Source organism: Paroedura picta, chromosome 11 (assembly GCF_049243985.1).
Source record: "Paroedura picta isolate Pp20150507F chromosome 11, Ppicta_v3.0, whole genome shotgun sequence".
NCBI lineage: Eukaryota > Metazoa > Chordata > Lepidosauria > Squamata > Gekkonidae > Paroedura > Paroedura picta.
In genome coordinates this window covers 28,350,757-28,378,288 of record NC_135379.1, presented here as the reverse complement: position 1 = coordinate 28,378,288, position 27,532 = coordinate 28,350,757, and the positions used below count along the sequence as shown (strand labels likewise).

General features: G+C 40.8%; 2 protein-coding genes, 1 long non-coding RNA gene and 1 other non-coding gene across 11 annotated transcripts in view; 2 read left to right on the top strand and 2 right to left on the bottom strand.

Moving 5' to 3' along the window:
- The window catches only part of HYCC1 (hyccin PI4KA lipid kinase complex subunit 1), a 45,546-nt gene extending 39,769 nt beyond the window's left edge, over positions 1-5,777 (top strand). For 3 of the 6 annotated variants that reach the window (XM_077304744.1, XM_077304743.1, XM_077304745.1), the window contains one exon: positions 1,635-5,777. In XM_077304744.1, the coding sequence (XP_077160859.1) occupies positions 1,635-2,182 (548 nt within the window). In that variant the 3' untranslated portion in view covers positions 2,183-5,777. Of the gene's footprint in view, positions 1-486; positions 785-1,634 lie in introns of all 6 variants that reach the window. The other 3 variants (XR_013225682.1, XM_077304747.1, XM_077304746.1) reach the window with 3 other exon arrangements.
- On the bottom strand, positions 562-19,455 carry LOC143821113 (uncharacterized). 3 transcript variants are annotated; one of them, XR_013225685.1, is made up of 7 exons: positions 18,822-19,455; positions 18,045-18,092; positions 15,423-15,477; positions 13,998-14,158; positions 10,091-10,139; positions 8,484-8,509; positions 562-699 (listed from the first exon to the last, which is right to left on the bottom strand). It is a non-coding gene; the product is annotated as an uncharacterized LOC143821113 (long non-coding RNA). The 3 variants fall into 3 exon arrangements; XR_013225683.1 differs by lacking the exon at positions 13,998-14,158; XR_013225684.1 differs by lacking the exon at positions 13,998-14,158 and having other exon boundaries at positions 19,247-19,455.
- LOC143821195 (small nucleolar RNA SNORD93) lies at positions 15,251-15,340 on the bottom strand. Its single transcript, XR_013225733.1, has one exon. It is a non-coding gene; the product is annotated as a small nucleolar RNA SNORD93 (small nucleolar RNA).
- Positions 19,456-19,613: 158 nt separating the features above from the next.
- On the top strand, positions 19,614-26,118 carry TOMM7 (translocase of outer mitochondrial membrane 7). Its single transcript, XM_077304748.1, has 3 exons — positions 19,614-19,804; positions 23,922-23,970; positions 25,903-26,118. Exons 1-3 carry the CDS (start codon positions 19,702-19,704, stop codon positions 25,916-25,918), a joined length of 168 nt encoding a protein of 55 aa, XP_077160863.1. The 5' UTR covers positions 19,614-19,701; the 3' UTR covers positions 25,919-26,118.
- Positions 26,119-27,532: the final 1,414 nt, after the last annotated feature.

Genomic DNA, 27,532 nt, shown 5'->3' with positions numbered 1-27,532 from the left:
TCCTCAGGTTATTGGTCCTCCTCCTTATGAAGTTTTAAAGCAAAGGCTAGATAGACATCTTAGAGAAATCCTGATTTTATGAACTTAGGCAGATTGTGAGTGGTTGGGCAGGAAGCGATGTGTCAGTGTTTGTCTCATTTGGCCCTTTCTTGCATACCCAGGGAATTGCTCGTCGCCAGTGTGGGATGGTATGTGAACTTCCTGGAGGCCAGGGTCGATTTTGGAGATTGTTGGGGGGGGGGGGGAATCACTTGGGCACTAAATTGGGGTCACTATGGGTGGCCAGGTAATTTTGAGTTCCTGCATTGTGCAGGGAGTTGGACTTAGATGACCCTGGAAGTCCCTTCCAACTCTATGATTCTATTTTTCTATTCTATGTAAGAGAAAACAGAGTACAGAACATTCAGTCTTCTAGTGTTGTCTTTTTTGTTTATTTCCATGCTTTTGTTTCAGCCATCTTTTTTTCTTATCCATCTTCAATTCTAGAACAACCAGATAATGCTAGTGACACTACTGAATCAGGCAACTTTGTCATACCTGAGATTAGTGTCACAAATGTGGCTGGAGAGAGAACCGGGAATGGGGAAAAAAGCAGAGCTCCAGCAGAGAGTGATGCTCAGCATATACAGGGTGTACAGGAAACACCTACAGATCCTAGAATTGACTGCAAAGGCATGCCAGAGATCAGGAGGCAAAAATCTGTAAGAAAAATTATGGAGGATGGAATAAGTTCACCTGGCAGAGTACAATTTTAACAGAGCACTTTGTAAGCTACACTAAAAAGGTATTGATTGAAAGGGTCACTGCTGCATGTTTGGAGATTGCAGTATATAATCATATATTTGCATGCTACCATTAGAAAAAACATACTGCATGATTTGCACATAGAATTTAGAAAATATCTTTGTTGTGAGCAAACTGATAGCATGCCTGTAGGCATTGAGGTGGGGGTTTTTACCTTGGGAAACAACACCGATTGACTTCAACCTCACAGACAGTACTAAGCTCCCTAAATTTGGATTGGCTTACAATATTTAATTATACACATTTCTCCTTAAACATGATTTTAAATTTACATTACCCATGTCAGTTCATTTTAGTATCTTCCATTGTGGTGCTTGAAATCTTTGCAATAATTGAGCTTTTATGCTCCAGTGTGTTAGGTTTCTAGTGTTGTCATATCACTAAAACTCTGAACTGTAGAATGTGACCTTTCAATCCTTGGAAAATTAATATGATTGAGCTTGTTTAAAATGAATAAGCTTGCAGGTGGTGCCCTCAGCATCTAGCTTTATGATTGGTTTTTTTGTACAGGTAGCATTTAGATGCCTTTGCAAATCCTTGAGTTCATATCTTTTCTGGCTTTCTGCAATATATCTAACCTTTCTCTAACCTTTTGCATGAATAACAGGAGCATCTCCCCCAATCACTGTAAAATGAGATTATAAGCATGCTTCTTGATTTACACATTTTAATTGGTAATGTAAATAATTACATACACTTTCTCTCAGTTTGATATAATAGGTAAGGTCTTTGTCGGTTCCTTAATTTGCTTTGTGCTGGGAAGTGTCAACCTCCATTTAAAAATGCCATTATGGAAAATCATTTAGTAACTGCTTTCATTCTCTATGCAGATAATGAACTGGGAATTCAAGAAGAAGAATTAATAGAAGTATCTGAAGTTGATGAAGGTTTTTACTCTAGGGCTACTTCTGCCACAAGTCATTCTGCTTTATCAAACAGCAGCAGCAGCAAGCCTCTGACAGGCAAGAGTCAGCGAAGGTCTGGAGGAAGCAAAGTTGGAGTGAAAGAAAAAGAAGTTGTCGGTGAATCCTACAAAGAACACTTGTCTCGTAAACAAAGCCAGAGAGCAATGAGTGAGAATCTAGAGCTTCTGTCTCTGAAGAGATTGACCCTGACTAGCAGTCAGTCCCTGCCTAAACCAGGCAGCTATAGTTTGGCCAGAACTAGCACAACACTTTTTAGTAAATCCTTTGAACAAGTCAGTGGTGGTGTGGTCCCAAATAACCATAGTGGTACAGAAGCAAACAGATTTTCTGTATGTGGCTTGCAAGAGGAGAACCTGATTTTTGGAGCTGAAAAAACAGAATTTGTTGTTCCAAGCAAGCAGCCAAATCAGCAGCGACTACCTAGTATTAGCATAACACTGTCAACAGACTAACAGAACCTCATTAATTTCTCAGTATATAGAAAAGGATTCAGTTGATTTTACTATCATTTATTATAACCTTTTCTAAATATTTCTCTTCATCTGTCATGAAAGATGTCCCTTGTTTGAAAGCTGTCTAAGCTACCAAGGTTTAAGAATTGCAATAAGTTTAAACAGAATAGGGTGAGGAGCTGGTTGACTTCCTATTTTAAGGGTTTTTGTGTCTGTCTGCACATACTTTGTTAGTACTAATTGCTAACAGACATTTCAAAAACTTTGTTCATTTAAGATGAACCAGTTTGTGTTGACATGTTTTGTAGGATTCACCATCCCTGATTTTATAAAAATTTCTACAAATGCTTCACAGTTAAATGATGTTACTCTAATACAGGAGTTTATAGAACTGACTCAAGGAATGAAATTCAAAATAATGTTACAATTAAATTTGTACTGGAGAGCTGATACATGACAGACTTATGCTGAGGATAGACCAATGCCATCTTTATTGTAGTTTGTATTACTTGTGCTGATTTTAGCAATGCATTTTGGGGAAGATTTCATTGGCACAATCCAGAATTAATATGTTGGATCCATGTATGTAGTAACTACTCTTTTTACTTTCACTGTACTAGAAAGGATTTTTATGCTTACTTTTTAAGGTCAAATCAGGGTGGGCGTGAGATGAAAATGAATGTTTAAGAAAAATCTCTTACATGCACAGATAAAGTAAATATAATGGGCTGGGTTCACTGAGTGACAGTATTCTTCCTACAAAACTGCAGGTATAATTTTGACTTTTACAGTTGCGTATAAATAGCATTCTTTTTTAATTGTAGAGGAAGAAATAAGAATGTCAGCTTTTAGAAACTAACCTTACATTGATCAGGAGATAAATATAGTAGGAGAACATTGTATCCACATGTTGGGTTACAAATTTGCATAGGACCTTATCCAATTAACCTCCAATTGGTGCAGCCCCCATCTGTGATCTGTATGATGTGATGCATTAGACTTTGTGCACATAGGTCCCTATGTAAACATGAAATCAACACACACATGGCGTGGGAAGGCATATTCTTGTCTCTGGATTGTATGTTTATTTCAGACACTAGCATAGGGCTACATACTGATTACACAATATCAATGTTACAACATAGGTGTATATTTCCTATGTCGCAAATTCACTTTTTGAGCCTAGCAATACAGCAAAGAGCCAATACGAGAAACAATGTTTTATTTTTAGAATTATATGTTGCCTTTCCATAGCATAAATGCCCATTGTTGCTTACAACAGTGACAAAATACATAAGTGTAGCCATAATTCTTACAATTTAAGGTATTTTAAAATTAAGTTTTTAAATCCACTCTTTAAAACTAGGGTTAAATTTCTAATTAAAAGGCCTTATCAAATAAAAGTGTCTTCAACTGAAATAATATTGCGGTGTGTCTACTGTTTTCCATAATGATGATGGTTTTCTGATTAGCTTGCATTAATCTTTATTCTATTGAAGCTATGTTGAAAATACAACAGCAACTTAGCCATTAAGAATCCTCTACTGTGTGTATTAGAAATTCTACCTAGGATTCCAAGGGATCTCCTTGTGTGTACTTCCAGAGTGTATGTTTTCTAACCCAAACTAATAGCTGTTCTCATATAGTATTTGTGTGAAATACAAATTTTTGAGAAAATATCTGAACTTAAAATGTTCAGAGCCTAACTTTTAATATCTTTTATTCTGCTGATATCAATACTAAATGTGCTAAAGCACTGACAATTTTCTACATTTTAGGTATTATACTGAAAATTTCTACGGTAGGGAATATACAGAAATATACAGCCATGGTAAATGAAAAATTTAAACTTCTTCCTATAGTTAACCATCAAAAATGCCATGAGAAATTGACTTTTAAAAAGTTTACACTGTTGTAGTTCTTGAGCTATAGCGTTTCTATATCAATAAACACATTAAGTGCTCTCTTACTGGCAATTTTCTTTCATATGTAGCAACAAATATGTTTAAACCAGATGTCACTTGGAAGTAATTTTGCAGTAGGCTGTATGTAATTTTTGTCATATAGACTGTTTACGCACTGGAGGTTTCATGCTGGGCTGCAGGCTGGAGTTTTAATTGTGGCAGGTTGCCCCACCTCTTCCTGCACCCATATGGGGGAGCATTTGGCCTGGTGCACCTCATCCACCCCCGATTTGTGCTCCTGCATGGGAGCTGGGGCAGTGAAGTTCCCAGTGCGTAAATGGTCTTAGACATACATCTTAAAGTGGTTCTGTATTTGCTAATACAGTAACAAAATCACATCTGTATCGGTCCTCTTAATACAAACATCATGGCAGTTGATTTCATAGGTATAAATTTTCATAATCTGTAAGGGTGGTCTAATCTTGCTAAGTGTCAGGAATATAATCCTACCAATATAGGATACTGATTTTGTATAGTATATACAGTTCTTACAAACTTGATTCCATTAACATTTAATTTCTATGTGTTCCAAAAATATTCAAATTTCCCAATATATAAAGCTTGATTAATACAGGGACTTTGGGGTGTTTGACTTTTTAGCATAAGTTTTCTCAAAGGCACTCTGTGGTCTTGAGCATTGGGATAAGATTTGGGACGTTAGACTTCTGTAGCCTATGTACTCAATCTGCAGCATAAGTAAGAATTTCAAATTGAGTACTGTGCTACATATTCTCACAATTTTACAGTTTCATGCAGAATTCCAAATGAGGTCATAAGGTCCTATCTCTGGAATGTGATATCAAACTTTGATTTGGTAAATTGAGATGGGCAGCCTTGTTGGTCTGAAGCAGCAGAACAAAGATTGAGACTAGTGGCATCTTTAAAACCAACAACATTTTATTCTGGGTATAAGCTTTTATCATTGACTTAATACACAATTGACAATTTGGTTTGAAAATGGATAAATAATAGTGATTAGATGAACATGTTTTTAAAAAAGTTTCACAGGGAATGATGCTGTGGTTGGGTGTAGTCATCTATTAAGTTACAAAATTGCAACATTTTGTTTTGTAGGTGATTTATTCAGTGACTCATTACATTTGTTGGATCCAGTTGAATTAAGTGGAATTAATCAGTGTAAGTGGCCAGTGATTTGTGACGTTAGGGAAATAAGGTAAATATAGTATGAATGTTTTAATTAGACTTTGGGTTTTTTACTGAATTACTGAATGTTTGGAGACTAAAATTTTGGAAGAACGCTGAAATATTGCAGTCTTGCATTGATAGTCTTGCGGTTTTGATTTAAGTAATTTATGAATGTATCTTTGTGTAATGGACACTCTTTGCTTTTTGTTTTGAAATGTTTTTGTTTTGAAATGTTCTAGGCTTATTTGTATACTGCAGCTTTTGTATTATGAATAGCTCCATTTCTGAAGATTGAAGCAGGCCAGATAGGCATTTTGAATAATCCCAGAGAAGACCCAACAACAGTTGATACATTTTCTTTAACAATACAAGAGTACAGACAAGTGTATTATTTTGTTTTGTATTGTAATTTGCGACTACTTATTTTGTTTTTGTTAACAAAATGCTTGTTTTGGAGACTTCAATAAATGAATTGTTTATCTAAAGTTGACACTTCTAAAATCAGGAGTTGACATCATTTGTAATTGATATCCCTCTGGAACAAACTAGAGCTTGGATTTTGAGATAGATCCTGCAAACTAAAGTCTGTACAGTGTTGCCTGGCGGTGCGGGAGGACTGGAGTCTGTGGTGTGGCGTTCGGGAAATGGGCCAAGTGTCCAATAGGGAGGCGCGCGAAGCGGCTCTTGATTCGCTCCTCCGAGTTTTTATCCCGGACAGAGCCCACCCTAACTCCTCCCCAACAGCCCTTACTCCTTTATTTAATCTGCTCCGCAGGAGCGGATTAAAGCTTAGGTGCAGATTTACTGTTTGCAATGCTATTACTTACATGCTATTACTTCTCACTTATGACAACTTTTATCTTACTGGTTGTTGCTTTTTTTTTTTTAGTTGTGTTTTGCCTTCTAACAAACGTAGGGTCCCTTTTACTTGGATGTACAGATCTGCTGAGTGTGGGAGTTGATTCAACGTGTAAATGTGGAAAGCAGGAGAATTTTGGAGGCAGCCTACTAATTCATTCATCAGCAGAGAGGAGTCCCAGTGAAAACAAAGCTCCAGCTGGCAAATACTGCCGTTTAGGCTGCTTTGCATTTCAAGGGGAGAAAGAGAGATAGACATGCTGGCTAGCTTTAGAAACTGTAGCTCATTGCCTGGCAAATAGTAAGAAGCAGTAGGAACAGTGTGGGTGGATTTGCCCTTCTACTGACATATTTATATTTCAGAATAGTATTCAATCAACTTTTGCTTTCCCCCTGTGCTTCAGGCCTGAGTTGCTTAGTAGTTCAGCCCCCTCCACTGGAAAGAAGAAAACAGGGCTGCACTTGCCTGTAATTTTCATTTGACTATTAATGAATATTATAAATATAACTTCCAGAGTATAGCTATGTTAATCTGTTACAGCAAACCAACACTGGGTCTTGTGCCATCTTGAAGACTAAGTTGTGTTATGCACTTCATGAGATGCTTAGTCACAATAAACATGTTACTAGCCAGGGTTCCCCAGACATTTTTTTTAAAGTTTGTTATGTGGCTTGAGGGAAGTGGTGGTTATGATTGACTTCTATAGCATGAGATCATTAATTAAAAATAAAAATAAGGAGATTTACTCAACCACAATAAATGGAACAATTATAGTAATAAAACAAATTAAAAATATAATTTTAATTTGTTTAAAATGAAAATATAATATAAACAAATATATTTGTTTCACAAATGTAAAATCAAACATATTTCTACTTTACCATCCAAACAAATGTAAATGGAAGGACACAGTTCTGGAATCATTTGAGATGCTTTGCTTTACTTAAAGCACATTCTGAACACAGTATAACTTGTTTATCCTAAAACATTCTATCACATTCTTCTTAGACAAAGGAAACAATCTGTGACAACCTATTCTATTGAGAGAGGGAGAGAGAGAAAGAAATTGTACTTTGGTATTTACAAATCAATTTGGGCAAATTATGTTGTGTTAGTCATCCAAACAAGCACAATACTATTTTTGTACTTGTAAGGATGATTTGGGAGCTTGAAGTTAACATGCTAGTTTGCAAAGTTTTGTTTCTGAATTGCAAAATAAAGCACTGAACAGTTTGCAGACAAACTAATGACTGTGGCAACAAATTCTATTAAAGTATGTCTTATATGTACATTTGTCTGTACTGTGGTATTTTCCAAATGTCACTGATTAGCAGCTTATTTTTGATACACATGGCCAAGATCCAGAAATCCATGAAACATCACTTTCTTGAATAGTGCCATTATCTCTTCCATGCATATCAAACACTACTTAGATTTGGGGGATTCCAGAAGTTTGATATTGCATGCAGGGTGGCTCAGCTGTTACTTAAAACATACTCTGGATCATAGCTTATCAGATTCAGTATTTTAAAAATACTTAAATATTGTGAAGTGAGAAATTCCTAGTGTTTCTCAAGCAAAGTTTATTTTAGAAATTATTAGCAGTAATTATAACTTCTTTGTCAAACTGAATCACCTCTTGCACAGGCATTTAATTATCTCTATTGATGATGATGCAATGGAATATAATGCTTAACTAGTCCTCTGAATACAGTGAATTTCACAGCAACAGAAAAATCAGAACCTAAATTTAGTCACTGTGGCAGAGACTGCTGCCTGCAAATGAGAAAAGGAAGACCACAGCAGCGACACTTGTATGCCAGCATCCATGATCTCTGCTGTGCCAATAGTTGGGGAAACTTATGCATAATGATGCATACAACACCGTGTCTCATCAACAACTACCAGCAGCAAAGAGGATCCAGGCCTCTTGTCATCTATTTCTCATTTTTAAAAACTTAATCTGCATTTAAAGCATATTTTTAAGATTCTTCATACAAATAGAATAAATTGATTTGATCGCTGCTAATTAAGAGCTCATGAGATTAATTTCAAAGTATGAATCAGAGTTCAGCTCAAGTCTTCCCTCAAGTGCTTCTAAAGGAAAATACTAGATCTTGTATTTGGAGGTAGAAGAGTAACATTTATACCACAAAGAAAAAGAATGTGCATTACATTATTCAGCATCAATGATTTAAATTAATGTAGTATTTACCTATTTTATAACCCTTTTTTCTGAGAATCCCAGTTGAACACTCAGAGTTTTAAATTTCCAATTAGAATTGTATTCTTTAAAGATATGAAATACAGATATTATAAAGCTTTGTCTTACCACACTCCATCATGACATGACAGGACCTTGGAAATACAAAAGAATATTTTTCAAGGATGCCACAAAGATTACCCTAAAAGAAATGTATTTAATTCCAAGAATAATACTGAGATATCTGAGAATTAATAGTAATGGATGATTGTGGCCACCCAAAAACAGGTCAATAATAATTTAGTTTAATACAATTTCTAGATGAGCTAAGGACAATTCTTTTATTCCTTTTGATGCACCCATATGCAGTTTTTATTTCACATGAGATTCTCGTATCTCATATCAGAATGAGCTATCTTGTTCAAATAATGGTTTAAATAATGACATGTATTAAATATGCATACAGGACTACCTCTTAAACATGAAACCAAAACAAATGAAGCCCCCATATTTATGCTCTTAGCAACTAAATATATTAAAGTTTGCCATTGTTATACAGTCAATTTGAAATGAAAAAATGCATCTCATTTTAATATATAAAAGTGGAAGGTTACATTTTGGATTTTTTACAGCAAAAGATGGTCTTTTCTGTCTGATTTCCTACTACATAACTGAACACTTCCCCCAATGTTAACTAAAAGTTCAGAGTATTTTCTAAAAAATAAAATGGCTATGATTCTCAACCAATACATGTTGTAGATAAGGAAAAGATAATTTACACACACTGCCTCTTGAAATTACAGATTATCTGCAATGAGGTATTCATGTGAAGAGATTTAGTAGGGATTAAATACTAATTAACTCAACTAATAAATATGGTTGATGGTTACCACAACACAAGACCACGCTCAACATTTAGAAAGCCTTTCCTTTTTCATAGTTTTACTTGCCACATATAATTAAGAGTTTGTTTTCACTCAGGCTGTGCTGTTTAATTATTTTTAAAAGCCATAACCAGTGTTTTATTATTAGAACATCATCTGTCTATCTCTTAACATGGCCGAATCTATAGATACTTAAATCCAGAATTCAGAGCCATGAATACATGTCAGATGTTTTTACAAACCTAAACAATGCCACAAGTTTTCACTTCTTAAAAAAAATAATACTCAAATTGGAAAACAGCCCTGCAAGCATTGATGGGCATACCCTCTAAATAAAACCCTCTAAATAATAGAATATATGTTTAAGAAACAAATGCCTTCAGTGGCTATTGCTAAGCAACCACATAGTATTGTCACCCTTGAAGCCTTGTTTCTGTCAATAAAAGGGAGGAGGCAGAGCACTTTCCAGGGTTTTTATGGAGTTTGATGAGGGGGCAGATAAAAGGTGGGATGGCTGAGTGGGTGGAAAGGAGAATATACAGAGTTACCAAGAGAATGAAAAAAGGAAATAGTATGGGGAAGAGGATACAGGGGGAAATGAGATGCTTCCATAAGTCCTTGCAGGTTTTTCATAGCATAACTGGACCATAGTTTTTCCAGGTAGATGCTTAAAGGCAAGGAGAAACCGATAAGGAAGGTTAGATGGTGGTTGGAAAAGAGAAAAGACTTTCAGGAAATGGGAAATTGTTTGGAATGGGGTTCATGTAGGTCCCCCACTTGAATCATACCTTTTCAAGTGCATTTGTTTAAAAAATTTTTGTAGTGAGAAAGGTAGATCCTGTTTTAAAATACCTTTTTACAAGAAAATGTGTGTCTTCATTTATCCTGTAATTCACGCAGCCTATTGAAAGAAAGGAATTAACAGTCATTGAAATCAAGTGGAATATGCCATTTTCCATTAAATTATACAACTATATTTGTAGACTGGATATATTAGATAAACACAAACTAGTAAATATAAGATTGCATGTTTATATGATGTTGCAATTAGTTATATACTAGTTTCAAAGCCCATTTATAAAAATGGGCTTTGAAAGGGGAGTAGGGGTTAGGGAGACGGCCGGGCACAGCCACTCTCGCACCCGAACATGTGGCAATGACCCTGGCGAAAGTGTGTAGCACGGCGGCGGAAAAGAACGGGAGGCGGAGCATGTGGGCCACTCACTCGCGTTTGGATGGTTGAGGTTGAGACAGCGCAGCCGTGGAGCTGTGGGCGGGAGTGGCTGGGTAGGCGTGCGAGGTGGGGCGTTGGCCGTTCTCGTTTCCCCACACATAGGCGTGGGGAGGCGTCATTGTGGAGGCGGCGGGCCGGGGCAGAAGTGTTGCGGCTGTGGGGTGGGTGGCACGCCGCGGCAACAGGGAGGGCAGGAACGCTTGCGTGGGAGACCGCGCATGTGTGGTGGAGGGGTGGGGTGGGGCTGGGGTGGGCAACCAGGCATGTGTGGGAGGCCGTGCATGCCTGGTTCAGTCTAGCACTATGGTGGCGGCCACACGGCATAGCCGCGGCGCTAGAGGAAAGGAAGGAAAGAGGCCTGGAGGCAGAGGACGGGGGAAAGGTAAGGAGGCGCGGGGCGAGCGTTGTTTGGGCGGGGAAAGGGACGGGCGGGATGGGGATGGGAAGTGCGGGGACGGCGGCGGCCGTGGCAGCGTGGCAGCGGCGTGGGAAGGGGTTTTGGGGCGAGGGGGGGGTGTTAGAGATGGGTGGGTGCGTGGATGTGTGTGTGTGGTTGTGTGTGTGTCCTGGTGTAAGTGGTGGCAGGGTGCGAAGGAGTCTGGGGGCAAGGGGGGTTAGCGAGGGGTGGGTGCTTGCATGTGTGTGTGGTTGCGTGTGTGTTGTGCTGGAAGCGGCGGTGGCGGTGGTGGCATGGGAAGGGGTATGGGGGGCAAGGGGGGTATTTAGCGGTGGGTGGGTGCATGAATGTGTGTGTGTGGGTGCATGTGTGTCTCGTTTGGAGCGTCGTCGTGGGGAGGGGCCTTAGGGGGAGGGGGGTAGTTGGTGTTGTTTGTGAGCATGGGGGGGAGGAAAAGGAGCAGATTGGACCAGGGGGTCTAATTCTAGGGGCTCCCAAATAGGGTGCCCATCCTACCTCCATTATATCGAATAATGAGAAAAAATAGACTATTCTGATCTTGAATTTTCACCATAGGACATAAAGCTAAAGGTAAAGGTATCCCCTGTGCAAGCACCGGGTCATGTCTGACCCTTGGGGTGACGCCCTCTAGCGTTTTCATGGCAGACTCAATACGGGGTGGTTTGCCAGTGCCTTCCCCAGTCATTACCATTTACCCCCCAGCAAGCTGGGTACTCATTTTACCGACCTCGGAAGGATGGAAGGCTGAGTCAACCTTGAGCCGGCTGCTGGGATCGAACTCCCAACCTCATGGGCAGACAGCTTCAGACAGCATATCGCTGCCTTACCACTCTGCGCCACAAGAGGCTCCCATAGGACATAATGGGCCATTATTTCCAATGGCGAGGATTTATGATCATAACAGAGTTTATTTTTTCACATCATGGGATATAATGGAGGTAGGATGGGTAGTCCCTACAATTGGACCCACTAGTCCAATCTTCCTGAAACTTGGAGGGAAGTCAGAGAAGAGGCACCCGGATCTACCCTGAAAGTTTGGAGCCTCTAACTCACCCCCCCCCCCCACACACACACACACACTCGGGCTATGGAAACTTTGTAAACCTGAAAATTGGCAAAGCAGGGAGGGACTCTCTCATTCTCAGGTCTAGCATGCAGATGCCACCCTCCATGAATGAGATGATGGGAATAAACAGGATTAGCTGCTCATCTTCACATAGAGAGCAGTTCCCATCACCTGGGGGAAAAGGGTCATTGCATGCCAGATCTGCAGGGGACAGCTGTGGCTGGCTGCCCAAGCAATGCTTGGGTGTCAGCCTCCAGGTGAGAACTGGAGACTCACTCAAGTCTACTCAGAGCTCATCTGGGTTCCCCTGGAGAGGAGGGGGGGTGCCTACCAATGTCTCACAGCACCACTAGTACCACTAGGGTCAGCCTCCAGGGGGAACCTGGAGGCCCACCAAACACCACATCAGAGAGGGGGGAGTTTCTGCTACTGGCGTGTGGGGGCAGTTGGTGGACAGAACAAATTCACACCAGCAGAAAGTCCATTAGCCCCGGGGAAGCCTCAGAAAGCAAGGGGAGGGTAGTGTCACATGGACACCTTCCTTCTCAGTAGGATCAGCGTGTGCATCAACCCTACTTTCCTTCAGTGGAGGAGCTCAGGGTGGCCTAAGCGCTTAATCCATGCTCCCATCATCATAGGCCTTCCCGCTCCCCCCCCAACAAAAAAAGAACAGTGAAGAGGAAGACTGGCTGCTGTTTTTATACCCCTCTTTTCACTACCCAAGGGAGTCTCAAAGTGGCGTACAATCACCTTTTCCTTCCTGCCAGACACCCTGAGAGAGCTCTGACAGAACTGCTCTGTGAGAACAGCTCTGGCAGGAGTTAGACAAAGCCTCCCATATATCCACACATTGAACACTGGGATGGAGAATCAAACCCAGCTCTACAGGTCACAGGCCACCACCTTTAACCACCACACCAAGTGCTCATCATTCAACCACTGTCTTCAAACCTGGCTCCTATAATGTGCATATGAACTTTAAAATATTTCCTGAAATACTCTCATTTAGTGCCTATTTAGAGGGGAAATCCTAACTGGGCACCGCAAGAAGAACCAAACAATGCCCCTCAGGCTACAACAACAACAAGCAACAACAGCAGTAAACCAGAGTAGAGCAGCAGGCCACCCACCTAGGGAACTACAGTACCACAACAACAACAACCCTGGGAAAACAGATTAAAACTTTAAATTCTAACAACAGCACTCAGAACCAGGCACAACAATACGTGCCCCCCCCCAGGCCACAACAGCAGCAACAGAGCAGTGGGCCACCCAAAAGCGGGCAACACCCACCACAAAAACAACACTGAATCAAATCTTTAAAAAATTGTAAGGACCAACAGCACCCCATGAAGAAACAAACAAACAGTGCTGCCCCCAAGGCAACAACAGCATTCAGCCAGAGAAAAAAGAAGAAATAAACATAAGGGGGGAAAAAAACAGTGAACCCCAAGCACCCCCAGACCCCACGCCACCCACAGAAACCCAAGGAATAGTTTTGTTTGAAAATGTGAGGTCAAGTAAAGTGTGATTAAGAAGAGGAAGATGAAAAGTGAGAAAGCGAGAGGAAAAAATGATCAGTAGTCCCTCAGGCAAACTCAGGAAAAACCTATGATCGGCCAAGAAATGTCCCCGGTGCAAACCTGCCTCCCTATAGGCTAATTTTCCCCTGAGCCTCCCGTCAACTTGCTAACTTGCAGCAAGCAAGCTTTGCAAGCTGTGAGTCATCATTGCAATTAATTTGCAGATGCAGAATGCATTGCAATGATTGGCTGGGCTCCTCCAGGGTGTCCGGCCATTGGTCTGCATCCCTCCCTCCTCCCCTTTGCCCTGGAGAAACTCAGGCGAAGGTAGGAATCATAGAGTTGAAAGGGATCTCATGGGTCATCTAGTCCAACCCCCTGCACTATGCAGGACACACAAACAACCCTATCGCTCATCCACTGTAACCTGCCATCCCCTTGAGCCTTCACAGAATCAGCCTCTCCGTCAGATGTCTATCAAGCCTCTGTTTAAAAATTTCCAAAGATGGAGAACCCACCACTTCCCGAGGAAGCTTGTTCCACTGAGAAACCGCTCTGTCAGGAACTTCTTCCGGATGTTTAGATGGAATTTCTTTGGAATTAATTTCATCCCATTGGTTCTGGTCCGTCCATCCGGAGCAAGAGAGAACAACTGTGCTCCATCCTCTATATTGCAGCCCTTCAAATACAGAGCAGAAAAAACAGCAGGAATGCGAAGCAGTTCCCCCGTCTGTTTCCCTTTAAAATTTAAACAGCCGCTGTCCGAAACGCTAACAAGCGCTTTGGATCAGTGGTCCCAAACCTTTATTAGGCTGGGGACCCGCAGGGCATCGGGCCGCGCCCGCGGGGACCGCGCCTGCGCGGGCCATGCCCACGCATCGGGCCGCGCCCACGCATCGGGCTGCGCCCACGGGCCTGATTCCCTCTCCCCGCCCTCCCCGCAGTAAGAAGCTTCCCGGGCCGCAAGCTTGTGGCCCGGGAAGTTTTTTACTGCGGTGGGGGGGGCGGAGAGTAGGAGCCGTGGCCCGGTGCCATGGCCTTCACGGCCCGGCGCCGGGCCACAGCCCGCAGGTTGGGGACCACTGCTTTGGATGACCGCTTCAGCTCTTTCTTATGAGATTTTCCACTTCAGACCGTATTTGGTCAATCTGCCTACGAAGCAGCCCTGCTTCAGAGACTATTCGACCAGAGCGGTCCAAAGCGCACATGCCTAATAGATTACAGCTGAACTTGATCATATTTATTTGGAAGCAAATCCCATCTACTTGCTAATCTAAAGGCACTGCAGTTTGGAATGTCAATCCCATCAATTCATACTGTCATGGCTGCTGCAATTCAGTGAGGTATTTACCAATGTCCTGTCAGTTTCCCTTCCCACATCTTTGAATTAACTCCTATAATTCTGAAACACTTTAAAATGGAACCAGAAGATTCACAGGAGGAATTTGTGAAAGGGAAACAGAAACACACATTTCTCAAACATACCTAGGTTATAACAGGTGTAACTATTAAGATGCATTAGGCTGACAATTCGTATAACATCTGTTAATGAACAATTCTTAGGGCAAAATATTCCTGAATTCTGTAAGAATTAACAGTGAAGTGTTTTACAGCATATAGTGCAATTGTATTTTTTAAATCATGGACTAAATACTGTTCCACAACAACTAGGTTTCTCAGAAAAACAAGTATCTATATGTGTCTAGAAGCATCATCAGTGGAAATAATTGTACAGGTGCTTTTAAAATCAAGTCTCTTTTAGTGCCATTTCTGGCCTCAGAAAATCCTTTAAACCATCAGACTTCTGTGTAACACTCTACTGAGGTATCCACAATCAGATCATGTTTTTCATCTTTGGCCAGATAGTCCACTTTTAATGACACTGACAGAAACATTTAAGCCAAAGGTGTGTTCAAAAATAAACAAGTACTCATGTGATATACCTTTAGCCAGAGGCAATGTGGCTGTTTCATAAATCTACACCTTTTATTACAGAATCTGCCAAAGGAAAAGAAAGAAACCCAAGATTAACATTTTTAATTTTGTTATGTGGATTTATCTTTATTTTTACAACACACTTCAGTTAGTCTTTTTAAACACATATTTCAAATTCATATGTCTTAGCTTCAAATAACAATGACCTATCAAGAGCATCATCATCATATTTCTATACCACCCCTCCCCATATGGACTCAGGGCAGTTTTTATAAATTTCCCACTTCCATGTAGAGCATAATTTTACATCTTTTGAGGGCAGAATTTTATAGCTTTCAGAGCAGAACTTTATAGCCTAAAATGGGACACCATTTTTAACCTATCTCCAAACATATGCTAGCAAGAAATGATGCAACAATTTAACATTTCTAAATATGTGCTTTCAAGGAACCAGCCAGACTGGTATCACTTTTCCCATTCCCCTGGCCCCACAATAAGTTAGCAGTTTTTATTTCAAGCAATTCCTTCTACTTTTTATTTTATTTTGGACAATGTGACTATAATGTGATGTTAGTAATATGTAATTTTGAATCTAGCTCTCTGGTCTCAGGACGATATAACTTGCCAGCACAGCTTGTCACTTGCAGGGATGCTTCCCTGCTTGGGTGGAGACAGATGGGGCCAGCAACTAGTCTCTTTTAATCATTTATTTTCACAACTGGGAAAGTGCCTGCCATTAATTACTAACATGGACAGTTTTATTTCTCCAATGTTTTTGTGAACTACAACTGAACTCAAAAAGACTGATTGGCTGTTTTAGCAAAGAATTCTCATATGGCATAATTTGGATACTATGACAGTTTTCTAATTTGCCACTAATTTACCTTTTCTATGTATCTGTACTCTCATGAACCTTGTGTGCATGGAAGTGTGCATGCACACAAAAGCGCATACCTTGAATAAAACTTTGTTGGTCTTATGGGTGCTATTGGATTCATTGTTTATTTCAAGCAGTTCATGCTAAAAATCCAGTTAACTGTTGACTCATGTTCAATGTATGGTTTAGTAAGACTCCTAGATCCTTTTCACACATGCTACTGCCAAGACAAGGCTTCCCCATCCTGTATTGGTGTATTTGGTTTTTCCTACCTAAATGCAGAACTTTACATTTGTCCCTGTTGAACTTCATTTTATTACAGCATTACTCTCAGCTTTGCTGACACACACAAACCCCCTTTCCACATTAAGGTGTGCATGCAAGAGGGGGGTGTATGTATGTATCTCAGCTAAATGTTATTTTAGTACAACAATTTTATAGTGTCTTTTTACTTGTTTGTTCTTGGTGACTCGCATTTCCTTATGCTACAGCTGCCCCGTGGGAGGCACATGTGAGAGTTCGATACTCATTTTTTCATTCAAATACAACTTAATACAAGGAAGAAAAGGCAACATCCTGCTAGTTAGTGAGTCAGCTTCACTAAATTCATGCATGCTCTGTATAATTAAAATTTGAAATCTAAATTTTCATGGTGGATATGACCTTCCAATTGATGATCAGCAGATAGTAAGTGGTTCTCCTTAACTGGATGTTGAACAGTAAGGTACATAAGCCTCCCAGAGTGACAGGACAATACTTAAAATAACTCCCCTAACACTGAAGTGACTTCCTCTGCCCCCTGAATACCCTACCAGAAAACCATCTGGGGGGAGATGTAGTCAACTATGACCAGACAGCCGCTTTAAGTCAGTTTTAGATGCTTTTAATAATACTTGAGCAAAATATATCTACATTTTAATGAGAACAAATTTTATCTTATTTATTATTGTATTATTAGATGCTTAGATGCTTTCAATACCTGTAAAATCATGTTTAGATTTTAATGAGAACAATTATTATTGTATTATGTTTATGTATTTATATATGTTGTTCAACGCCCTGAACCAACTTCAGGAGGGTGGTATACGAATCTAGATGATATTTTTCTAACTGGAAGGACTGCAAAGACAGGAACTCTAAGGCCCCATACTTATAGACTTTCTTCTCTTTAGGAATAGGGTGGGATGTCACCAGCCCAATAGATTTGTGATTTTCAATTTGTGAAAAACACTGGACAAATGGATTTATGGCATATTTTCTTCCCAAGAATATATAAAAATCTGTTTTGGCTTAATATAAGTAGAATCCCACTGAAGTTATAACTTTTGTTTCTATGATCTGAGATTCCAGTTTCATCTGTTCCACTTAATATTTCTGGTAAGGTCTTGGAGGAGGAGTGTGTCTCATGGCTTACACCCACTCAGGGCGGCCGTCCCGCCTGAGTTCATCCTCCTCCAACTGGCTTGCCTGTCTGTCCAGCAGCCAGCTAATTGCCTTCCATCCCCCCCTCTGACCACCGCCTCCTCCTTCCCCTTTCCACTGAGGCTTGGAGGCTGCAGATCCATGTCGCATGAGAGCTGCCTCTGCCAGTGAGTTCCATAACAGCTGCCTGCAGGCTTTCCAGGTCCTGGGGGGAGGCTATCTGCAGAGTTCTTCCACCCCACCCCCTCAATCTGGCACCCATTGTATTCCTGAATGCAATGGGCTTGGCCCCTAGTAGTAATATGATTTACATGCACAGATATCTGATTACCTTCTGGTCTACATCATCCATCAGAAGTTAGCTTCACTGCAGAGATGGCTGGTGAGAAATTGAAGGATTTTGTCATTTACCCAGCTAGAGCTATAATTGCACCCAAGAATACCCAATACTCCATCTTGGCTGAATGGATAACAAGTGATAAATGAGATTAAATGTAAGTAAGTCAAAAGTAATGCACAATGGGATTTAAAAAACACCCTTATTATATATACAGTGGTGGATTCTGAAATGGCTACGCTATCTTGTGGGTCATAGTTTAGTGAAAATCTCAATTCAAGTGGGGTGGATAAAAAAAAGGAAATGGTAAGAATTATAATGCCTTTTGTCTGATAATTAGGCCATAATGGGAACAGGACAGTTAATCACTATCACAGATTACTTAATTCCAAAAAAGGTATATTTGAAAAGGCCCACTAAAGAGATTAAGGGGTTCAAAGAGATTCATTATTAGTAAAAGCTTAAGTTTGAAGTTTGTTCAACTCAGAAAAAACAGGACTGCAACATCATCCAGTCTATCATTCAGAGAACAGAGTTAACAACTATTCGTCTCATCTCAAGTAAAGAGATGAAGATAAAGGTAAAGATTTTACCTTTACTAGGTAAAGTTTAAAAAATTAAATGTAAGTAATAAAAGTTACAGATAGCAAGCACCATAATAAAATATTCTGTTTTTCATAGAAATTACACCTGCAAAGATGACTGATGTGATACAAGCATAATCTAAAAACAAAGCAGGCATATGTTTTCATCATCATTTTACACACTTACATTTTAATCTGTTCATATTTATGGAATTGTAAAGCTTTCTGTAACTGGGAAACAACCCCTAGTGGGAAAAATCACAAAAGCTGCCATTTATAGAATTACAAAACGAGAAATAAACAGGATAAAAATCTATTAGCCATGATAGCTAGGCAATGTTGAGAGGCAGCATATCCATGTTGAGAGGCAGCATAGATAAACAATGGCAGCATGGTTTTCACGGCCAATAGCGTGGACTTTCCAAAAGTGCATGACCGGTCACTGATGACAAAAGACGGCAGAATTAAGACGGACGCCTGATCTTAGGTGAGTCCAGATATCCTGTCAGAGGTAAAAACCATCTGAGAAAATCCCGTTATGTTATCCGGAAGGGACATAAACGTCTAAAGTCATAACGACATAACCTATGGGGCTAATAGATGGAATTATACCACTTCCGTGCGTGTAAAGACGTTCAGCCCAGTTTTAGCTCTTCCAGTGTGACGCCTCACAAGCGTGTTCTCCGCTCGGGGGCGACTACGTACGAGCACTTACAGAGCCAGCCTTCAGGGAAAGGGAACATCCACCCGTGACTGCTGCCCTAGAAGCGCCTACTCCCTTCGCTAACTCAAGGGCTATGTTCCGGGATCTCAAGAGCTACCCCAAGGGAGACGACTACACCGACGCAGAGCTTTAAAAAGTCGAAACCCGCCTGCGGCTGAAATTCTCTATGGCTGTTCAGAAGTGTCTCTCTATCCGCTTGTCAGCTCTATGGCGGCCCATAGGCCGCGCTGAAAGATCAGAGGGGAAACCCGGCTGGGGTTGAGACAGGAAGTGCCTTGAACGAGCGCGATGAAAGGCTTTTCCTTCCCGTTTCCGCCTTTGCTGGGTTGGGAGCGCCGTCGCCATGCCGAAGCTGAGTAAGGAGGCGAAGCAGCGGCTACAGCACCTCTTCAAAGGCGGCCAGTTCGCTATCCGGTGGGGCTTTATCCCCGTCGTGCTCTATCTAGGTCAGTACTGAGGTGGAGGAAACAAGCGCTTGCCGGAGGCGGTCTCAGCTCTGGCCAGCGAGGGAGCAACTGAGCCTAGAGAGCCGTTGGTCTTTCGTTAACTGCCTAACGCACGCGGTGGGCGATTGTGACGCAGTGAACGGGAGGGGGCGCCACGCGGCGGGGCGGCTGCAAGCGTCACGTCGTTTGTCTTGTGGCCGTTGTGGCTGCTCTTGGTTACCGGCGCGTGCCCCTTACTGACGTAATCGCCTCCTTTCCTCCTCGTTAGGGACAAAACGTGGTTTCCAGAATCGCTCTTCTGTTTTGTGTCTGCAATAGAATCCTGTGAGGTAGTTGGACCATAAGGGGCTGTAGGATAAAACAGTTTCTCTTCTCACGGAATTATGTGATAAATCAATCGGATGGCTTAAGAAATCGATGAGGGCTCCCGCCGACCTGGTCGGAAGCATCACACAACAGCTTCAGAGTCAAAATGCATGTGATAGGCTCCAACAATATCAGTGGTTCACCCGTTTAAATTTAAATTAAAGGTCATACAGCCAGCTTCTGAGACAGAGTTAAAGCGTGGGTCTCCCAGATTCTAGATTGAAGTTCAAACCTTTTGAAGTTTCACCCCTTTTCGTGTCTGTTTCCTCAATCGAAACCTGTGCATTTACCACATTTATATTCTGCCCTTCCTCCAGGGAGCTCAGGGCATCATCGTTAATGCAAGGGAGTACTCAGAGTTGGTCTTAAAGGTGCTACTGGACAGTTATTTTATTGTCAGAGCTACCTGAAATGGTACATGCCATGATACATGGTTTATACCTACCTAATTTTGCTGCATTTGTAAAAGGTAAAGGTATCCCCTGTGCAAGCACCGAGTCATGTCTGACCCTTGGGGTGATGCCCTCCAGCGTTTTCATGGTAGGCTCAATACGGGGTGGTTTGCCAGTGCCTTCCCCAGTCATTACCGTTTACCCCCCAGCAAGCTGGGTACTCATTGTACCGACCTCGGAAGGATGGAAGGCTGAGTCAACCTTGAGCTGGCTGCTGGGATTGAACTCCCAACCTCATGAGCAGAGCTTTCAGACTGCATGACTGCTGCCTTACCACTCTGCGCCACAAGAGGCATTTGTAGGTCAAGGGTAATTTTGGGGATGGGAGTATAACTTATTTCAGACTTTTCTTACATTGGATTTGCTTCTGCAGCATTTGTGCAAATACTAAAAACCCTACTCTAGGTTGATAACTTTGTATTTGCCATTTAAGCTAGTTCTGTAGTAGATTTTTCAAACACATTCTGTAGCACAGGGGTGGGCATAAGGTAGGCTACAGCGCCCATGGCCCTTTAATGCCTGTTGGATACTAAAGTTCTTCCAGAGACTTTGTGTAGTACCTGGAGGTAGTATTTCTCAGGACAGTTCAATACAACTAATTGTGTTCTAATTATTCCTTATCAGATGAAGTGAGCTTTGACTCACAAAAACTTGTGAAAGTTTATTCATTTTTGTTACTAAACTTAAATTTTAAGTGTGCTTTCATGTAGTAGACTAGTAAGAAAAAAAATGGAAAAACCACTGCTCCAAGGTTCCAGAAACAGAAATATAAGTTTTACTGATATTGTTGGGAGCATATCACATGCATTTTTACTCTGATGTCAGTCTCTTGCTGTTCTGTGATGCTTCCTACCGCCCACATTGATTCATCACATGATTCCAAGGAAAGGGAAATTGTTTTTTCCTACTGGAAACTTTTACCTCCTAGGATTCTGGCAGTGATATCCTAACCATAGTTATGCTTGTTCTTTCAGGTCAATAGTGCAGCCATAGGCATATTGCCCCACGATATTTACCCATCTAAGTTTATAGAATTAAATGGATTTAGGAGGGTGTAACCCCATTTAGGATTATAGTGTAAAATAGCTTCTGATTTACCTGTGCTGGAATTCAGAATCTTGTTCTTGTGTCTTTCAGAATTAGAATTCTCTTGCCAGATTTTTAAGAAAAAAACATATTTGAAATAGATTGTTTAGGATGAATTTTAGATACTCATTTCAAAGGAGTGCTGTCAGAGGTGTTGAAAATACTATCCTGGAGGAGGGAAAGAACCTGCTTAAAAGCATACCTATTTTTAGTATTTATATAGTATTTCTGGCAAAGTACGATTTATGTTTAAGTTAGGCATATGCCTATTGTGTATGGCTGAAATAGAAGAGGAGGAGTAAAAGCCAAATGAAGTCTATTTTTTGTGGGCTGATTGAAGTGGATTATTAACAATAAGTTTTTCTTTTCCAGTTTCTGTGACACAAAGATATGAACAGCCAGACGCACTAACAAAACAAACACATAGGTTAAAATGATTAAAGTTGCTCATTTAACAGAAGTGTTATTTCATTTTTGGTGAAAGGAAGTTTACTTGGTGCTTGAAAGTTACTAAGCTTCCTGATACTAGTGGCAGAATTTCAAAGGGTTTGTTACTGGGGTTTTCCCAGGTCTTGGCAGATTCATTTACCAAAGAACTTCTATTCCCTGTATTTTCATATGACTGCTGGTAGAGGAAATTTTTGTTAGTGGTCTGACTTCCTCTTTGTGCTGCTTTGTGAACAACGTAGCTTTCTGTATAAGTGTATCAATGGTGCTGCTAAATGTCCAGGGCACAATGAGCCTATCCTGTAGAGCAGGGATAGTCAACCTGTGGTCTTCCAGATGTTCATGGACTACAATTCCCATGAGCCCCTGCCAGCATTTGCTGGCAGGGGCTCATGGGAATTGTAGTCCAAGAACATCTGGAAGACCACAGGTTGACTACCCCTGCTGTAGAGAATTTTATTACAGTGGTCAGTATATTTGATGTGTTAAGGAAATAGTCACCCATTCTTTCACTAGCAAGAACTGAGCCGCCTTCTTACTGGACGATTGCCTTGGTGGGCAATAGATGCCTTGCCATAAAGCAATGACTAGCTGGATGTTTGATGGGACTTTAGAAAGGCATCCTTTGTTCCCATTTCGGCTCCCATGACAGGGATTGTCTTAAGCATATTATCAAGCAACAGTAGGATGGGCTTCTGCACTTTAATGTATTTAGGGGGAAATTCTGGGGGATGTTGCATTTCACTAAGTTTTATGTAGTTAATCAGCAATATATATACCTAGCAGTAGTACACAAGATTATATCTTGATGTGGTTAATCAGCAGTATACATATGCGCGTGTATGAATACCATCTATCTGGTATTATTTTTCCCCCAGTATCCTGGTGTGAGTGAAGCGGTGAACTAGAAACTCATGGTAGACTGTGTCAAACACTGCTGTGAGGTTTAATAGCATGAGGAGCACTGATCTACCTCAGTCCAGCTGGCAATGGAGGTAATCCGTCAAGGCAACTAGCAACTACCCCATGGCCAGGCTGGAAACATGACTGGGATGGGTCTAGGACTGAAGTTTCTTCCAGGAATGCAAATATTTGGTCCACCACAGCCCTTTCCACCATTTTCCCCAGAAACGCTAGGTGCGAGTCAGGTCACTAGTTAGCAGGCTCACGCAGATCCAGTGTTGGTATTTTCAGCAACGAGCATACCACTACCTCTTTCAGCCCCGCTGGGAATTCTCCTGTTGGGAAAGAAAGGTTGATTATTTCCTGGAGAGGGGCCCCTACCCTTTCATCAGTTGTTTTAGGTAGCCACAATGGGCAAGGATCTAGTGAGCATGCGGTCGTCCACTTCAGTCAACATGAGTTGTCTCAAGTCACTCAGTGTTTCCTCCAGAGGTTGTCAAGGGGCCTCAAGTTGGCTTTCCGTATCCAAGGTTGAAGGGAGATCACAGCAGCGTGTTGAGATTTTGTCTGCAAAGTTGTTTTGCAAATGCCTCACAGCTAATATCTGATTGGCACACAGTATTCCAACACGTTCTTGGTTGTGCCCCACCTGAGGCCCTCCTCTCCGCCCCACAGACCGTGACTGATGGAAGATGAAGCAGGTGCTAGTTCTTTAAGGGCGACTGTTTCACCCTCCTGACCCAGGTTTCTGTCGCACACGCCAGGTCCACTCCATGCTCTGCAAAGTAAGCTTGCAGAATGGAGGCTTTGTTGTTGAGCAACCTAGTGTGACACGAATTGATAAATTATTTTTCTGCCTTCAGGCTTTAAGAGAGGTGCCGATCCTGGCATGCCAGAGCCAACCCTTTTAAGGTATGTATTTGTCTCTTAATACTTACGTTGAATCAGTGAGAACTAAAAGAAAGGAGGGAAAATGTGATTATTAGAAGATGGTGGTTTGAGACCTACAGTGAAATTCTAAGCAGAATCAGTGGGTTTTAGAAAGGTGAAGCTCTGTAATTAAACTGTCACATAAATGCCATTATTTCCTTTTAAAAACTGCATGTGTTTAAATTTGATCTTATGTTTTAACATATTCCTGAAAGTTTTGCATATGTGAGATACTTAAAGGGTTTGTAAGATGGAGCTCTTTCACCAGCTCTCCCTGTGCCTGCCAGGTCATCAGGTGATCCCATGGGTCTTCCCTTGAGGCAGTTTTAGAAGACTGTAGAGCTTGGGGGGGGGGATTGGTTTTTTAATTATTGTTTTAGGGACAATGACCCACCCCATGCCACTATGTGGGAGTAGCGGGATATAAGTTGAAAAATAAATAAAGTTAATACTTATTGCTGCTTATGGAAAAGAAAACATTGCATGAATATATTAAACATAATCAGACAATTGAGAATCTATACTCATCTTTCAAATGCATGATAACAAAGCCAACATGGGATGGAATAAAATGATCACAGACACCGATGTCTTAAGTAGGATTTTAGCCTTGGTTATACTTGGTTAGAATTTTGTATAACATTTTGGAGGTTGGAATTGTCAGTACTACTGACCTGGATTTCTATAGTTGGAAGGATATGTGCTATCGAACTCTGTACCAAAACATTAATTTATTGTATCTCACATATTCATAGCTAATACTTAATTCATTTAAAATGTCACCAAGAAGAAAGCAAGATAGAGAAGGGGGGAATAGTTTTGCGATATTGTTGGTCAGTGAAAGGAGTGTTAATGTGCCTGCATATTCTGTGATAGAGAGGACCCCTTACATTTCATGACTTTATGCTTGCTCCTGAGGATATGGAATCTAAGAGATATTTCCTATCACAAAATATTATTATTTATTATCATTATTTATCAACTTTATAGCCCGCCTTCCTCCGAAGACTCAAGGTGCGTTACATAAAAATATGCAGGCATGGGTACACCTGGCCATCTCATTTCTTATATCCCACTGAGAAGAAAAGTGGCCTCCATGCATTTCTCAAAAGTAGAAAGAGGGAAGGAGGCAGGTTTCTATTACATATGGTTTGGTTTTCTGGAGTGACTGGAATACTCATTATACTCTCTACCCTTTTAGTGAAACCCCCCCTAGCTGGGGGGAACAGGTTGGGGCTAACTGCAAGCATGAAGACAATTGACTCAGAGTTGTGGTTGCTTCCTTTGAGCCTAGGTGTGGCAAAACCATTCCTCTCCTACCCATTATACTGACAAATTCAGTGTGCCAGAATCTTAACACTCAAGTAGATGCTTTTACAATATTGTTAAAATGTTTTTGTAAGCTCTAACATTGTTCTTATTAATGTGCTTGGATTCATTTTGTACCTAATGCATACAGAATGGGTATAATGGCAAAATATTTCTGGAAAACTGAGTGACTAAGATGGTTCTTAGGGAAGCAAGTAATCTTCTGTAGCCTTCCTTTATAAACTAAGGAAGTTTTAATGCTTTCCTTATTGAAGCTGCATAGTTTTGCAGTATTTTGTTTGCTTTAAATTGATTAATCTAATATAAAACATAATAGACTATGAAGATATTCTGTAAAAGGAAAAGACAGTGAAACGTTTTGGTTTAGAACTCCTTGGCATTCTCCCGGAAAGTCTACTGACACAATTGAACTTTTATTCTTGTTTTAATGATTCACCAATCATACCCAAGTTGTTAGCGTAGTTATGTATATATTGGAATCTTCCACAGCAGAGTTAAGTTTATTGTATACTTTGATGTTTTACTGCTTATAACATCTTAAGAGATCTGAACTTGATCCTCTTTTTCTCCTTCCTTCTCTCATAGTCTGCTTTGGGGATGAAGGATTTAACCATAATATTCAGGAAGTAAGCGCTGAACAAAGTTGAAGATGTATCAATTTCAGCTGTTGACAGTTGGCACTGGCCAGCACTTCCCAGACATCATAGAATATGCTTACAACACAATGGAATTTCTGTCAGTCTAATTTATTTTTGTCACACTTTCATTTTCTACTGTTGGAATTAAATGCTTTGTCTGAAACCATTGTTGAGGAAATTCTGTTTTTCCAAGTTATGACATACAGTGACTCTCATTTATCCTTTTCCAATGTTTCAGAATCTAGGGATTTAATTGTTTCAGCCTTCCCTGTGTTGATTATTTCATTCTAGGCTACTTACTCTTCATCTAGCAGGCATTTATTGAGCATTCAAAAGACATCTTTTCTTCAGCAATGATGCAAAAAAAGTCACCATGGTCAATAATGTTGCAGTCAATGTAATGTTCATTGAAATCGCCTTGCACTCATTCTAATCACTATTATTTTGAGAACACTAGAAGACAACAACATTCACAACTTAAGCACTCATTAACAAAAGAACTCTCCAACAGATAGTAGGCACTACTGAGACACTGCTACCATTTTAAAGTCATGCAGAAATATCATGATGACCTGATCCTGATTGTCCCAGCAATGTGGTGCTCTTGTGCCTTTCCATGACTGTTTTGATGATTGAAAAGGCACAGGAGTGGAGAGAATAAGTGCTGTGCTGCTGGCACAATCATAATAAAGCTCTTCTGTATTTTAAAATTGTCGAGCGTTGACTGGTCCCCGGTGATAAAAAGGTTGGGGACTACTGAGTTAGATGATCCATAAGAGTAAGATTTATTAGAGGGAGAGCCATAGGGTCAACTTTTTTACCTCAATAACCAAAACAAAGGGACTGGGATGTCTGTATGGAAGCACAAAATAGCTGAATCCAGGATAGTCAACACAGAGACTCTTCAGTCTTCAATATAATACCAGTGTAATAATTCACATTTACCTCAGCTTGGATGATATTTCAGCATGAACAGTGGGGGTTCTGCCAGTGTTGCTGCTCCTGCAGGCACCCGTGCTCGGCCGCCAGCCACTCCAGCAGTGCCTCCAGCACAATGCAGTCTCCCGCCAGGTCCTCCAGGGGGCAGCGCAGCTTGGCAGGACAAGAGGCAGAACTAAACTGAGAAACCCTGAAGAAACCCCAATTTATATACAATCATGAACCATGGATCTTCACGCCATTGGTCAGTTTTGGTTTAATTTCTGTGAAAGAACACTTGCATTTTATGTTTGGGGGTCACCACAACATGAGGAACTGTATTAAAGGGTCTCGGCATTAGGAAGGTTGAGAACCACTGCCCTAGAAGGAGAAAATTAAGACTGATGAATTAGTTGTCAAGATCTGTTAAGATTTCAGCAAGTAAAAAAGTACACATTAATGGCTATATCCTGGTGATGACAAACCATAGCTGCTAATGGACCATCTGGTTTCCAAAGATCAGGTTAGCATGTGTATGAATAAGAATGTCATTATTATGCCAGCCTTTCTCAACTTTTTTACTATTGAGAAACCCCTGAAACATTCTTCAGACTTCAAGAAACCCCAGAAGTGGCACAATTGGGTAGACTATGTTTGGG

Excerpts from the sequence above, each read along its gene's own strand:
- TOMM7 (XM_077304748.1), top strand. The coding sequence starts at position 19,702 with ATGCCGAAGCTGAGTAAGGAGGCGAAGCAGCGGCTACAGCACCTCTTC. Across the intron at positions 19,805-23,921 it reads CCCCGTCGTGCTCTATCTAG|GCTTTAAGAGAGGTGCCGAT; the intron begins GTCAGTACTGAG and ends TTCTGCCTTCAG.